This window comes from Saimiri boliviensis, chromosome 6 (genome assembly GCF_048565385.1).
Source record: "Saimiri boliviensis isolate mSaiBol1 chromosome 6, mSaiBol1.pri, whole genome shotgun sequence".
In the NCBI taxonomy this organism is placed as follows: Eukaryota; Metazoa; Chordata; class Mammalia; order Primates; family Cebidae; genus Saimiri; species Saimiri boliviensis.
The window spans coordinates 83,703,436-83,719,740 of record NC_133454.1 but is presented as its reverse complement, the minus strand read 5'-3'; the positions used below and the strand labels follow the sequence as shown (position 1 = coordinate 83,719,740).

General features: G+C 39.1%; 1 protein-coding gene across 1 annotated transcript in view; it reads right to left on the bottom strand.

Moving 5' to 3' along the window:
* SPON1 (spondin 1) overlaps positions 1-16,305 on the bottom strand; it is a 311,628-nt gene that overhangs the window by 220,978 nt on the left and 74,345 nt on the right. Inside the window, exon 3 of the mRNA XM_003919854.4 lies at positions 7,914-8,047. Within this exon, the coding sequence (XP_003919903.2) occupies positions 7,914-8,047 (134 nt within the window). The remainder of the gene's footprint in view (positions 1-7,913; positions 8,048-16,305) is intronic.

Sequence of the window (16,305 nt, the reverse complement as noted above, 5' to 3'; positions counted from 1 at the left end):
GGATGAAATAAGTATTTGTACTGCACCTAGAACAGTGCCTGGCTCTTGGCTCTTACGACTGCCTTTTACCAACCACTGTTTCTTAAGAGTGAATTTACTGATGGTCCACCAAATGAATGTCTTCTCAGGAGAAGGATGACCTAAATCTCAGACCCTTCCAGGAAGGGACAAGTAGGTGTTCGAAATCTACCCAAAGATAACAAATCCATGGAAACAGAGGGTCACTTCAGGAGATAAAACTTCTGTCAGACTCAAGGGTACAGATCTTCCTTCTGGTGGGGTCTGTAAACACTTATTCTACTCATGGGTACTTTTTTTTTAATCAGTGCTACTTGGCTATGATGGTTTGTAGCATTCTTGCAGCGTTGTAGCATGCCAGGGAAACTTTAAGTGCCAGGTCACTCATTTGTAGGGAGAAGGGTATAAGGAGGGCTGTCTGGAAAGTCTGTAATTTAGAAATGTTCAAAGCTTTGCATTCAAATGGAAAAATGGAAATGGTGTCAGGTTTGTGCCAAAATGAAAGTCATAATTGCTATGTTTTTTCCTTCCCAGCACTCCTGGGCAAAGGAACACAACCAGCCGCGTGGGCTTCAGAGCTGTCATCTACAGACATTCATCAGTCTGCAGCTTATCTACTAGGCTGCCTTCTCCCAGGAATATTGCTCAAACACCACAACACAGATGCTCCTTTTAACAAGTGAGGGCTCTGCAGTACAGTTGGTATCCCACTTTTTATCTGCCCTGTAGTTTGCTGCCAGATTTAAGCAAGATTTTGCTAACTTGTTTGTTTTGAGACAGAGTTTCGCTCTTGTTGCCTAGGCTGGAGTGCAACGGCACGATCTCCACTCACTGCAAACTTCACCTCCCAGCTTCAAGCAATTCTCCTGCCTTAGCCTCCCAAGTAGCTGGGATTACAGGCATGCACCACCATGCCTGGCTAATTTTTGTATGTGTAGTCGATATGGAGTTTCACCATGTTGGCCAGGCTGGTCTCGAACTCCTAACCTCAGGTGATCTGCCCATCTTGGCGTCCCAAAATGCTGGGATTACAGGCATGAGTCACCACACCCAGCCCATCCTTACTAAGTTTTTAACCAACATTTCTCCCAGTGTGTCAGTTCACTGTTTAATAACTACTAATGGCTCCCTCAACACCTCTAGAATCAAGTTCAATCTCTTGACATTGGAGGGATTCTATGATTTAGCAATGGATTTTGGCCCCCAAAGGCTTTTTGATCTTGAAAAGTCTGTCTACTGTCTTCCAGGGGTGCCATGTTTGCTCTCACTTCAGTTTTCACTTTATCCACTTCTTTTATCTGGAATAACCTCTTCCCTTCTATCCTTTTAGCCAAACCCTACCACTGCTTTCAAGATGTAACTGCTAACCTTTCCAAGAGGCTCTGATTTTTCCATTCCTCACTCTTCTCTCTGAACTCTTACGATGTTTAATTTGTTTCCCATTAATATCTGTCTTGGGTTTGCCAACTTTTGCATAGATATTTTGATTTATATCATAATTAGACTGAAAGTGTTTTGAAAGTCAGGATCATTGTTTACATCCTGAATCTTTCTCAATGCCTGATATGCTCTGGGTGCCTGGTAGGTGCACGTGAAATACTGATTGGTTAGTTTCCCAAATAGCACCTTCAACATGAAAAAGAAAAGAACTTTCTTAGCTAAATAGAGGGTCTTCTTCAACTTGAATAAAGGCATAGATTTGAAACCTGTAATACTGAATATGATACTTAAAAGTAAAATATAATAGTGTTCCCATTAAAATCTGGAATAAGCATGAATACCACTATCTAATTCTGTACTAGAGGTGCTAGATAATAAACTAAAATATAAAAAGGAAACAAAAGGGGTGTGTGTGTGTGTGTGTGTGTGTATATATATGTTCATTATTTTAAGATATGATCATTTACATCAATAATCCCAAAATAATGAAAGAATAAGCTGTTAGAACTACCAAGAGAGTTCAGCAGTGTCCAAATTCAAACTTAGGCACAAAAATCGACAGATTTTCTAAACACAAGCAATCAATGATTAGAAAGCACAACAAGACAAAAATCCCAATCACAAAAACAATAAGACTATAAATTACCTATGTGGGGAAAAAGCCTCTCAAGAATGTGTAATCTAAATGAAGAAAAATTACAAAATTTTAGGAAGACTATAAAAGACCTGAATAAATAAGGAATATTTCATGTTTTTGACTGGGAATGCATCTTATGTATTCTGGGAAACTGTTAACTCAGTGCAAAGCCATTCAAAATCCCAAAATGATTTTTTTTTAATCAAACACAACGAACTTATTATACAATTTGTCAGGAATTGGAAATCTGTTTGAATCACCATGAACATTTTGAACTAGAAGATTAACGAGCGATGACTTGCTATTAAAACGTAACCATTTCAAACCATTTTATTCTATGAAATGGTGTGGGTTTCATGGAAGAATACACAAAAAGATCAACAGAACAGACCAGACCTGTATAAAAAATTTGCATTTAATGAAGTAGCACCTCAGCCCATCAAGAAAAAAATAAACTATTTGATAAATGGATGTGGGACAACTAAATACCCATTTGGGGAAAAATAGGTAGATTTCAATTTCCCATCTGTGGTGGATGTCTTTTATTTGTTTCTCTAGATACCTGCTCTATTCTTCTGACCCCTAGTTAAAGACTGAGAATACTCCATAAAAACTGTATCCGTGGGTTCTGTTGTTCTCATAGTTGGAACCACACCAAAGAGAGAGCCCACGTGGAATTAGAGAAAGGGAATAGGGTTGGGGTACCTGAGACTAGTTGCTTCCCTTAACCGAAGGTCTTAAATCCTGTAAAAGGTGGGCCTCTCCACACCATCTTTGATGGCTTTTTCTGCAGGCCTGGGTTGTTTAGGCCTCCCTCACTGTAATTTTGTCCCCACCACTGTAAATAGACCCCTATTAAACTTTCCTCTGGCACCTCATTTTGAGCATGCCATCTATTTTCTGTGGTGGCTTACTAATATCATATCATATCATTCATAACATTAAATTCCAGGAAGATTAAAGACCCACAATTATTTAAAAATCTATAAAATATGGGAATATATTTCCAGCCTTTGGAGTGGGAAAATTATTTTTGAACAAGAAATAAAATGAAAATTCATAAGGGAAACAACGGATACATTTGATTGCATAAAAATTTCAAACTTTTGGCTGATTAGCCACCCATAAGTAAAGTTAAAAGAAAGGTAGAGAGAAATATTTTTGAACTATATAAAGATTAATTTTTCACATAAATATGTTCTAAATAAAATTTTATATATAAATATAAAAATATATTTACATATATTTATAAAAATATTTTATAAACTATATTTTAAATATAATATTTATATATTAAAACAAAATTAAATACATAATTCAATTTTTATTTTTATTTTTGAGATGGAGTGTCACTCTGTCACCCAGGCTGAATGGCAGTGACATGATCTCAGCTCACTGCAACCTCTACATCCTGGGTTCAAGCAATTCTCCTGCCTCAGCCTCCTGAATAGCTGGGAGTACAGGCACCTGCCACCATGCATGGCTAATTTTTGTATTTTTAGTAGAGACAGGGTTTTACCATGTTGCCCAGGCTGGTCTCTAACTGCTGACCTCAGGTAATCCACCCATCTCGGCCTCCCAAAGTGCTGGGATTACAGGCATGAGCCATCACACCCAGCCATATAAATCCATTTTTAAAAGATACATTATTAGAAAAATGGACAAGAATATGAATGGGCCTTTCACACAATCTTTATGAATCTTAAAGATTGATAATACCAAGGGCTGTTGAGCAAGTAAAGATTTAGGCTCTCTTGTTCACAGTCAGGGAGAGTGTTTAAGTTGGCAAGCTTTTTGGAGAAAAACCTGGCAGCATCTGTTAAAATTATAAATGTGCATCCCTTATCATCCCATTTCTTGGTATCTACCATGGATTAAAAACTTGCTAATTTGCTCAAATAGGCAAGTATCAGGATATTCATCATAACATTATTTATCATAGTAAAACACTGAAAATAATCTAAATATCCATTAACTGTGGAATAATTAATATCCATACCATAGACCTGCAACAGTTAAAAAACAGAAAGCGGTAGCTTTGTATTTACTAATCTAGACATATCTCTAATACGTTTTATTTAGTGAAAAACCACTCAAGTTCAGGACACTACATATACCATACCATTTGTGTAACTTTACACTCCCACAGGAATGAAATTGTACTTTTACGATTACCTTCATGAATGTAAAAGCTGAGGTAAGTCTAAAACATACAAACCAAATTAATACCTATTGTTGCCTTTATGTAGAAAACTGAAATTTGTTGAGAGATGCCATGGATTGCATGTATGTATGTATGTATGTATGTATGTGAGACAGGGTCTCACTCTGTCACCCAGGCTGGAGTATAGTGGCACAATCTCAGCTCACTGCAACTGATGCCTCTCAGATTGAAGTTATTCTCCTGCCTCAACCTCCGGAGTAGCTGGGACTACATACGTGTACCACCACACCCAGCCATCTCGGCTCACTGCAACCTCCACCTCCCAGGTTCAAGCAATTCTCCTGCCTCAGCCTCCCAAGTACTAGGATTACAAGGGCCCACCACCAGGCCTGGCTAATTTTTTTTGTATTTTTAGTAGAGACAGGGTTTTGCTATGTTGGCCAGGTTGGTTTCAAACTCCTGGCCTGAAGTGATCTGCTTGCCTTAGCCTCTCAAAGTGCTGGGATTGCAGGCATGAGCCACTGCACCCAGCCAAGATGCCATGGATTTTAACTTTTTCTTTATTCTGTATTTTTATGTATTTCACTACTTTCTGTATTGTTTGAAATTTACAATGTGAACGTATTTATGTCTTACCCATAAAATTACTCTTTTTAAAAATAAATAGTTGTAGCTTATATATGATTCCTTCAGAGAAAAAATTAATAAAAGAAAGGCAGAACATGGACTTTTATGTTAAAAGGATGCATGACTTTAAAAAACTTGCCTAATTTCCCCAGGGCCTGTTTCCTCCTCTGCAAAATGGGAGCAGTTTTCTGTGAAGATCAAATTAGACAAAGCCTGCGAGATGTGCACTGAGTACTTGGTACACAGAAAACATTAGTTGACTTTTTCTCTCTCCCTTATGTTGACTTGTAAGAACCTCCAGGGTTAAGAACATGCCTAGACTAGATAGAGAAAATGCGGCACATGTACACCATGGAATACCATGCAGCCATAAAAAAGGATGAGTTCATGTCCTTTGCAGGGACATTGATGAAACTGGAAATGTGCATTCTCAGCAAACTGACACAAGAACAGAGAACCAAACACTGCATATTCTCACTCATAAGTGGGTGTTGAACAATGAGAACACATGGACACAGGGAGGGGAATATCACACAGTGGGGCCTGGAGGGTGGGGGATTGGGAGGGCATAGCATTGGGAGAAAAACCTAATGTAGATGACGGGGCAGCAAACCACCACCATGGCATGTGTATACCTATGTTACAAACCTGCACAATCTGCACATGTACTCCAGAACTTAAAGTATAATAAATAAATTCTTTTTAAAAACATGCCTTCATCGTATATATCCTGGATGCCTGGGCTAACAAAAGCTCAGTTGTATTTGTTGGAAGAATGAGTAAATGAAGAAGGCACACATGTTCATTGCTAATGGATAAACATATGTGCACGTATGTCAACTGTTAATGGGTAAACAAGAGATGGCTTTCTGGCTTCCACCAAAAAGATCAAATGCTTCTGGGTTTTAAGAACAATAAATCAAAGAAAACCAGAGATCTGGCCAGAGGGACAAGAGCTTTTAGAGCAGGAAGACTCTTCACAAAGATCTGACATTTTCAACCCAACTTCTTTAGAGCTCCAGGCTCTGTGGAGCCATTGGGCTGTCATGGGTAGTGGGATGGGCGCCAAGGGGCAAGCAGGGAACCCAGTCTCTGGGCTAAGTAACAGAAAACAGCAAGGCTATTTATCACAATGACCATAGTAATCTGACCCCCAGTCTCTGGGCTCCAGCAATCGATAAAGAATATCAGGACTTGTCCAGGACCTGTCAACTGCTCTATTTTTTGCCATCACCAACTCCTCCACTTTCAACTCAGAATTAACCAGAGAAAGCCAAATATGCCCTCCAAACCAATCGCATAAGATGTGCCACTTGTAGTTAGCCTGCCTCCAGCTTCTCCATGCCAAGGAACCTCCAATCAGTCTTCTCTTGTTTTCACTAGAAGGCTTTCCCAGTCCTCTGACTGCCTTTGAGACTGCCAAATGCTAGTCATGGCAGCCGACTCCCTTGTTATACAGCAGGCTCTGAACGCACAGTTTCTGTTCTCATTTCAGGGGTCTTTGTTCATTTCCACAAGGCCTTCTCCCACATTTTAACTAGATACTATAGACATGTTATATATTGACATTTAAAGATATGATTTCACGTTTTAAAATTCTACTGATAATTTTTTTTTAAATGATCACTGTAGATTAATGTCAAGGGCCAAACTGCTCAAGGAATCAGAGAAAGGATGCTCAGCTTGCATTCAACTAAGAAAGAAACAAATAATGTCCAGACAGATGGCAGCAAAGGGAGGCCAAACAATGACAGGGCTGAGTCTGGACAACGGACAGATGCTTCAAAGTCTCTCTGGGGCTTTTTCCATAAGCCAGGCACAGTGGAAATCTAGGAACTGCAGGGACTGCAATGCCTAGGTGGGCTTTCTTATCAGCATCTCCTCAGGGGTGGGCTGGAGTTAACTACCGTTGTAAGTCTGTCAAAAATGACTATATTTGACAAATGAACCAAATATATAAATAAGATTTTCAAGGATTTAAAGACGAAAAAGACTGTTGGGGAGGTCTCAATGGCTACTTCCATTAAGAAAAAAAAAAAAAAAAAGGACTTCTTGGATGCCAGGATTGGAGTCCTGCCCATCCATCCATGACTAATTTGCCAGTATGAAATCCTAACATTCTCGGCACCATTCCATATAGGACTTCAAAACTACTTAAAACAAATTATGGCTGTGTTTCACCAAACTGGTGAATGTTAATAGATATCACCATAAAAAAAAGGAGCTTTACAATCAAACAAGTTTGAAAAATACTGGGTGAAATCAAATTAAACAGATTTTTTTTTTTTTTTTTTTTTGGCCAGGACTTTGCAAAACCCTCATTATGCTAGAGTTGTGAATCTGCAAGAGGGGTATATAGTACATGGCATTTTGCAAACATTTGACCACAGAAATTGCTTTCCTGCCCATCTGTTACATTTCCCAAACCATCATTTTGTGGGACATGAGTTTGGAGATACAGGTTTGAGACAATACTACCTTTCAGAGGAAAACCGTTTTGGCTGGTTAATAACTTTTATCACCTATTATAACTCACTGAAAGGAGGATCAGGAGGCCAGACAGGAAGTGGCACCGGAGGGCCATTTTGATGGGCAAGGAAGAAGATAGGATCATAAAGCAGAGCTCGGGGCTAATGGAGGTCACATTGTGGGTCTCGGGGCAGCCCAGGCACAGTTTAAAGATTCTAGGTGTTGTATGTTCTGAGAAAAGAAAAAGTGTTAAATTCCAGATGGAAAAAGTCAAAGATTATCTTCACCTGGTTTGTAATTTTTCTTAACCAACCCTAGTATAATTATCTCTAACAAGACAGGGTAGCCAGGAGAAACATCCTATTTGATGAAAACAGAGATTTCAGCAAATGAATCTTTATGGAGCACTTCACCAATGACAGTCTATGGTGCTATTGAGAATTTAGATAAGGGAGGGCAGAGAGGTAATGCAACTTTCTGATGCTCAGTAAAGAACTTTTTTTTCCCCTGCAATCACACCTTTGATAAACTGCAGGGAAGGATTCCATGTTTACTTACTTCAGAATCACACAGCCTGTTCCTGCTGGTGGCGCTATCCAAAACACCTGGATCCGTGTCCTCCTCCGTGGAGTGCTTTCAGTGACTGCAACAGGGCAATTGCTCATAAACTGTGTTTCTTCTTCATCTATGATCTACGGAAAACCAGCGGGAAATAAACATATGAAAATGCAATATCACTTTGAGAGGGCACTTAGGCTTCTAAGTTGGTACTTCCTTAATTTTATTTTTAAACTTGTCATTTTGTGTTAGCAACTCTGTATCCCAAGGCACCAGAATAGTACCTGGCATAAAGTCCCACTCAATGCTTGTTGAATGAATTAACATTGTATGAGGACAAGGACTGGGCACATCTTTGCTCTCCGGGACCAAATCTTGTAGTCAGTACTTTGAGGAATTAACCACTAGGTGATGATCTTGCTTATTTCAATAGAACAACCTGTGTCCCACTTTGGGGAAGGAAGAGGTTGGGGGTAGGGTAATTCAAATTAAACACTGTGTAACAAAACTTTGTAACTCAGCTATAATTTTATAACTTAAAAATTTAAATGTTAAAAGAAAACACCCTTTAAGAGGAAGCATCGTAAAGTATATAAAGTCTCCCAGCTCCATAGCACTTTTTACTAGTGCAGTTCCTACTTCCTTAATCAGTGCATTATATTTACTAATCAGTATTCTCCCAAATTAGCCATCACAGTTTCCTATGATGCTACATCAAGATGGCGGCCTTTCCCATTCTCCAAGGATGTTCCAGCTCTTTTCCTGCCGGCTTGCTTCTGGGCCTTCTGTGATACTTGCCTATTCCTCTTACAGACCTATGGTATATTAGACCTGAAAGGATCTTTTTGGGGAAAAAAATCTAAATCCAACTGGTTTTAAGTGCCAACTTGAATGGATTGGTAATAGCTACATCATGAATAGTGTTAATAGCATTAATAGATAACATTCATTGAGTGTTTAACATGTGCTAGGCACTAAGTGCTTTATCTGAATTAATCTTCAAAATACCATCTTATTAAATTATATTGTATTTATTTTACTTTTAAAATTCCTTTTCTTTTTAGGAAAACAGACAAAAGGAATGAAGTCACTCGAATTCCTTAGCTTAGCATATAATTTTAGCACTGGATAAAGCAAAGATCATTTTCTATTACTTTTTATCTTAATACTCTTTATCCTACTTCCATTTTTCCTCCTCTACTTAGCACTCACTCCTAAGTATTTAACATATGTCATTCTGAGTGTGTGTATTATTTCGAATTGTTTTGTGTTTTGATGGTTCCTTCATTCAACTTTACACTATTGAGCTATGTCAGTGTTACTACATGCAAATGTAATTTGTATCTGACTATTGCCTAGTATTCCACTGTATGAATAAACCAAATTTTACTTATTACAGTCTTCCAGTGAGGGGCACTTAGCTACTTCTAGTTCCTTGTCTCCACAAATACTGATGCAATAAAGAACCTCATGCTGCTGTACTTGGACCAGAGTTTCTCAGCAAGATTGACAATGTGGTAGGATTGCTGAGTTGTTGGGTTGTGGGTATAGTCATATTAATTTCACTGAGTATTGCAGAATGGCTATACCTTTTATTCTAAGAGCTATGTACCAGTGTTCCTAATTTATCCCATATCCTCACCAGTACCTGTTATTACTGGACTTTCTAATTGTTTCCAATCTGATGCTTATAGTGTAGTATCTTATTTTAATGCTAATAATTTTGACCATCTTCAGAAATTTATCAGGTTTGCCATTCTGCAAATTGTCTACTTAGACTCTTTGCCAGTTGATTTTATTATCTTTTTCTTGCTGTTTTGGGGGATTTTCTAGATATGAATACCTCATCATTTACAAACACCTTTTCCTTTCTGTCACCCAGAGGTTAATTTTACCTTTGCAATTCTTCATTTAACAGAAATAACTTTGTCTAGTCAAATTCATCAACTTATCTCCTATGGCTTGCAATTTTATGATCTTGCCTAAAGAAACTGAGATCATATAGGTATTCTCCAATATTTTCTTCCATTAGCTTTATAATTTTACTTTTTACATTTAGGTCTTCAATCCATTTGGAGTTTATTTTTTAATATGATAGATTAGGGATCCAATTTCATTTTTTAACAAAACTAGTACATTTTATTTTTTTAGAGCAGTTTTAGATTCACAGCAAAATTGAGTAGAAAGTATAGAAATCCCATATATTTCCTGTCCCTACACCCCTACACACACACACACACACACACACACACACACGAGTCTCCCTCACTATCAACATCCTGGCAACCACTAATCTTTTCTATCTCCACAGTTTTGCCTTTTCCTGAATGTCACAGAATTGCAATCATACAGTATGCAGCTTTTCCAGATTGGCTTCTTTCACTTAGTAATATGCATTTAAGTTTCCTCTATGTATTTTCATGACTTAACAGCTCATTTCTTTTTTAGCACTGAATAATATCCAATTGTCTGAAAGTATCACCGTTTACCCACTCACCTACAGAAGGATATCTTGGTTAGTTTTTGAGTTTTGGCAATTATGAATAAAGCGGCTATAAACATCCATGTGCACGTTTTTGTGTGGACATAAAATTTTTTTTTAGTTCATTCGGGTAAATATCAAGGAGCTCAATTACTGGATTATATGGTAATAGTACATTTAGAGTTATAAAAAAACTGCCAAACTGTCTTTCAAAGTAGCTGTACCATTTTGCATTTCCACCAGCAACAGTGAGAGTTCCTGTTGTTCCACATCCTCCAAAGGATTTGGTGTTGTCAGTGTGTTGGATTTTGGCCATTCTAATATATGTATAGTGATAGCTCATTGTTTTAGTTTGCAACACTCTAATGAGGTATGATGTTGAACATATTCTCATATGCTTACTTGCCATCTGTATATTTTCTTTGGTGAGGTTTCTGTTTGGGTCTTTTACCCATTTTTTATTTGGGTTGTTTACTTTCTTAATGTTGATTTTTTTTTTTTTTTTTTTTTTCCAGATGGAGTCTCACTCTATCGCCCAAGCTGTAGTTAGTTTGGTGGCACAATCTTGGCTCACTGCAACCTCCACCTCCTGGGTTCAAGTGATTCTCCTGCCTCAGACTCCTAAGTAGCTGGGGTTACAGTTGTGTGCCACTACACCTGGCTAATTTTTGTATTTTTAGTAGAGATGGGGTTTCACCATGTTGGCCAGGCTGGTCTCGAACTCCTGTCCTCAAGTGATCCACCTGTCTTGGCCTCCCAAAGTGCTGGGATTACAGGCATGGTCCACTGTGCCCAACCCTTAATGTTGAGTTTTAAGTGTTTTTGCATATTTTGGATAGCAGTTCTTCATCAGATATGTCTTTTGCAAATATTTTCTTCAAATCTGGGGCTTGTCTTCTCATTCTCTTGACAGTGTCCTTCATAGAGCAAAAGTTTTAAATTTTAATGAAGTCTAACTTATCAATTATTTCTTTCATAGATAATGCTTTTGGTGTTGTATTAAAAAAAATCAATGCCACATCCAATGCCATCTGTTTTCTTCTGTGTTGTCTTCTAGGAGTTTTATGTTCTGCATTTTACACTTAGGTCTATAATCCATTTTGAGTTAATTTTTGTGAAGAGTATAAGGTCTGTGTCTAGATTCTTTTTTTTCTACATGTGGATATACAGTTGTTCCAGCACCATTTGTTGAAAAGACTATCTTTATTATATTGCCTTTGCTCCTTTGTCAAAGATCAGCTGACTATATTTGTATGGGACTATTTCTGGGCTTTTTATTACATTCCATTGCTCCATTAGACTATTTTTTCACTAATTTTTTTCACTGTCTAGGTCCCATTCCTACTTCCTAACTCTAGCAATTATCTCCTGATTCTTCTCCAAATTCACCTTTTGCTTCAACTGAATTGCTCCCATTTGCCTTTTAAGCACATTCAAATCTCTCCCATTAAAAAACTGAGACCTAACTTACCCCTTCATCCCCCTCTAGCTATGGTCTTATCTCTCTTCTCTTTATCACAATCAAATTACTTGAATAAGGTAGCTATACTTACTGTCTTCACTTCACCTCCCACTTATTCCTCAACCCAGTTCTGTGTATTTTCAGGCCACACTGCACTACCAAAATCACTCTAGCTAAGCTTCTGCAATGCTTAATCTAATGGATCCTGTGTAGTCCTTCTTCTCAGTACCCTCCTCCCTTGCCTTCTGGGCCACAGCTCCTTCTTGGTGCCCTCCCCTAACTTCCCCCATTCACTCTCTCTTGATTTTCTTTGGCTGCTCATCTTCCACTACCAGCCTTGAAATTTGAAATTGCTCAAGGCTCAGTCCTAAACGCTCCCCTGTTCTGACTTGATTCTTTCTCTGTAGGTGATCTCATTCAACTCATGGCTTTAATTACTACCTCTGTATAGATGATTCACATGTTTATATTTCTAGTGTTGGCTGCTTCTCTGAGTTCCAGGCATATATCTCCAACTTTCTTTTACTTGCATTACCTTTGGATATAGCAGAAACACCTCAAATCTACCCTGGTAATAACTAACCCAACCATTAACCAACTTCCCTCTAACCTGGTCCCACTCCAATTGTGCAAGTCGGAAACACTGGAGGTCACCCTTGGCTCTTCCTTGTCTTCATCCTCCATATTTAAATGTTGTTCATTTACCTTCCAAATATCTCCTGAACTTCTACCACCATTCCTACTATTACCCTGGACTAAGCGACAGCATTTCTTCTCTGAACTAATGTAAAGCCATTTTAACTGTCTTTTTATACTCTCTCATGTTTCTCCAATTTGTTTTCTAAACCGCAAGCCATAGTGGCCTTTTAAAAACACAAATATTACAATATAGTATCTCCTTCCTCAGAATAGTTCAACAGCTTTTCATTGCTTCCAGAATCGAGACTGAAATCCTACACAAGGCTAATTCCTGCCTCCCTACCTCTAGCCTCACATTGTAGCAACTCTCTCCTTGCTTCCTGCACTGTCTACACTGTTCATGTGTCTTCCCCTGCCAACGCCTGGTCAATTTCTATTTCCAAAGCCCTTTTAAAATAGTCAGCATTTCATCATCACTTTGGAAGGTACCTGGTACATAACAGGTGTGTACTGTAAGAATGAAGTATAGGCTGGGCACAGTGGCTCATGCCTGTAACCCCAGCACTTTGGGAGGCCAAGGTAGGAGGATTGCTTGAGCTTAGGTGTTTGAGATCAGCCTGGATAACACAGTGAGGCCCCATCTCTACAAAAAATTAAAAAATTAGCCAGCTATAGTGGTGCATGTTTGTGGTCTCAGCTACTTGGGATGCTGAGGTAGAAGGATCACTTAAGCTCAGGAAATTGAGGCTACAGTGAGCTGTGATTGTGCCACTGCACTCCAGGTTGGGTGAAGGAGAGAGACCCTAACTAAAAACAAACTAAAAAAGGAACTAAGTGTACTTGTCTCCTCCCTTTGGATGTGAGGTTCCTAGCTGTATGACTTGGCTACAGTATGTGTTTCAGCTCCTTTAATTAGATAATTCCCTAGACTTCCTTCTGAATTTGGACTTTGTTTCCCTAGATGGCCATTAATAACCTCGATAATAACAATAGTTAGCATTTTTGAGCACCTTCTCATGATGAAGAACTTTACATATATTATTTCCATTCCCTTGAACACTGAAAAATAAGCAGGATTAAACCCACCCTTTAGGAAACTACTGTGATGCAGATGGGTTCGACAACCTGTCCAAAGTCCCAGAATGGCAGAGCTGGGCTTGAAGTCAGCCCTACTTGGCCGTAATGTCCATGCTATTTCCCCTATGCTACTGTCCCGCCTAGTAGTGCCACCTCCTTTGTGATAGGCAGGAAATTTCCCTCTAGCCAGTCCTAGTCCTATGAAACCACATACACTGGACCAACCCACAACAAAAGACCCCACTCTACCCCAACATACACACAAATACTTGGTAAACGTGAATAGTACGTTTACTTCATATTTTCTTAACGGGTCTTAGACTCCCTTCTGCAGCTTTGATGATGTGCAGGTAGATTTCCAAACAATGTGATTTTCTTCGACTTACAGAATTGTGAGTCCAGTGAGGACCCTGTTTGCTCATGGTCACAGAGAACTCTGGCAGGAATTTTTAATCCTAAGTCTTAAAAATCCTTGGGAAGGTTCTGGGTGACCATGCTGGGAAAGCCAAAGGCACTCACATTTAGTTAACATTTACTATCTGTCAGGTACTTAGCATGGTCATATCATTAGATCTTTGATAGGAATAAAAGATTTTATAGATGAGGAACTGAAGTTCAGAGAGATCTGTCTGGATTCAGACCAAGGGCTATCTGAAGCCAAAGTCCATGCTCTTTCCAAGTGAACTCTGACTAAGACCCCAGGGAGACATAAGACAAAGATCCCTGGCTAAGAATGGAAACAAAGAAGAATGTTCTCCAATCCGTAGATGTTACCTCAGGTAAATACGGTTGTTTATCCACAACCTCAGTTGCCAGATGGTAATTAAGCATTGAACAGAAGGAGTTATTTCCCTGGATCCAGAGAATCCTCCAAACACTGTTTGCTTCTCAGAAAATATCAGCTTCTTCTAAAAAGTCCTGTGCCTATCAGAACCTGCTCTCATACCTTCCCCCAATCCCCAAAGTCTCCACACTTGTTGTGATCTGGAGTAGATCTCAGAATCCAACCATGTTAGCCACCAACTAAATGACAGTCATTCATTTCAATCTGTGGTTTCTTTTCTGAATACCTGAGACAGAAAATTAAAACAATGGAGTGTTTGTGTCTAGCAAATAGTAGTACAGGTGATTTTTATTTCCTTTGTATAATTTTTGTGTTGTCTAAATTTTCTACAACGATGATTCATTTATTACTTTAGATGAAGAGGTTTTAATTTTCTTTTTATAAATGGGATCTTACTATGTTGCCCGGGTTGGCCGTGAACACCTGGGCTCAAGTGATCCTCTCACTTCAGCCTCCTGAGTAGCTTGGATGATAGGTATATGCCACCACACTGAGCTCAATATTTTTAAAAGACCTAATTATAATATTCCAATTATTACTTTTCTATTTTATATATAAGTTTAAATAAACATTCTTGGATTAAGTTTAAAGTCACTTTGGGAGAAATTTGCTGGTAAGGCAGCTGTTTAACTCCCTGTAAGAGAGGGAGAAATCTTAATCTGTGCCTGGTTCCCATCCAGCCAGATGAGACAACCCAGATATCCACCAAGTTTAGACAGGTAGACAAGGTTTGATTTCTCCATTACTTGCCAGCCTATAGTTAAAGCAACTGGTTAAGTATCTGGTCACGAATATACCTTTTCAAATGTTAGGGGCATTTTAAGCTAATAGAATGAATTTTCTAGACTTCTAAAACTTTTCATTGAACACAGTCTTAGTCCTAAGTCACACGCCATACCCATTTTGAAATCTACATCATGATCCACCTTTATTCTGAGGGTGCCTACTCTTCCCTCAGCCTATTTATGGGCTTTTCTTTTCAGATCTGCATACACAACCCTTCCTGCCTAAATCTAGTCTTGATTCCCCTCCTCAACTCTAATCTGGATTCTCTCCCCTGATATGTCACCTCCTCACACTTTCTGGTCCAACAGACACAAGCCTCAAGAGATAAACCTGAACACCATCAAGGTCCCAGATGAAGCTGCAAGCGTTCTAACTTGTGGATAGGCCACGGCCGTGAGACATCTAGGAAAACACTATTCCAAAGTCCATGTAAGTGGCATCTGGGACATTTGTCTTCAGGAAGCAGAGCCCCATACACAGAGGTCAGGACTAGTAGTCAGGTACGGGCTCCAGTTCCCACATAAGAATCAAGGAGAAGTCAGATGATTAGAACAGGAACTTGGAACAGCATCCACTGAAGGAAACTGGTCCCGTGAACATGGGCTTGGAATAGAGTGGGCAGGAGAGGCTAGTCTTAGAAACTGCCTTAAGAAGGCACATATGCTGTGGGGATGTGAGATGTGAATTAAGGGAACAACTCAGGGGACTCAGTGGTCAATGCTGAGGCACCATGATGAAGGATTTCTGTCAAGATAGTGATGTGATAATAGCAGCTTCAGGTCTGGGTATGTAGGTACTGGGTGGGCTGGGTCTGGAGAAGATGGCATTGGGATATCTAAATATGAACTGCTGAGTCAAGGAGTGTAGGGGGCACTGATAGTTAGGGACCAAGGTGGGGAATGAGGGAAGATATGTGCTATCACACCACCTCGTAAATACTTCTTCTCTAGAGATATCGTGAGAAGTAGCGTGGTAGAGTAAAAAGTAGATGAATGGTTGAGTCAGGTAGATTTGGACTAAATCATGGCTTTGCCACTTTCTAGTTAGATGACTTTGACCACACCAAGCTACTTGACCTCTCTGCATCTGTTTTCCCATCTGC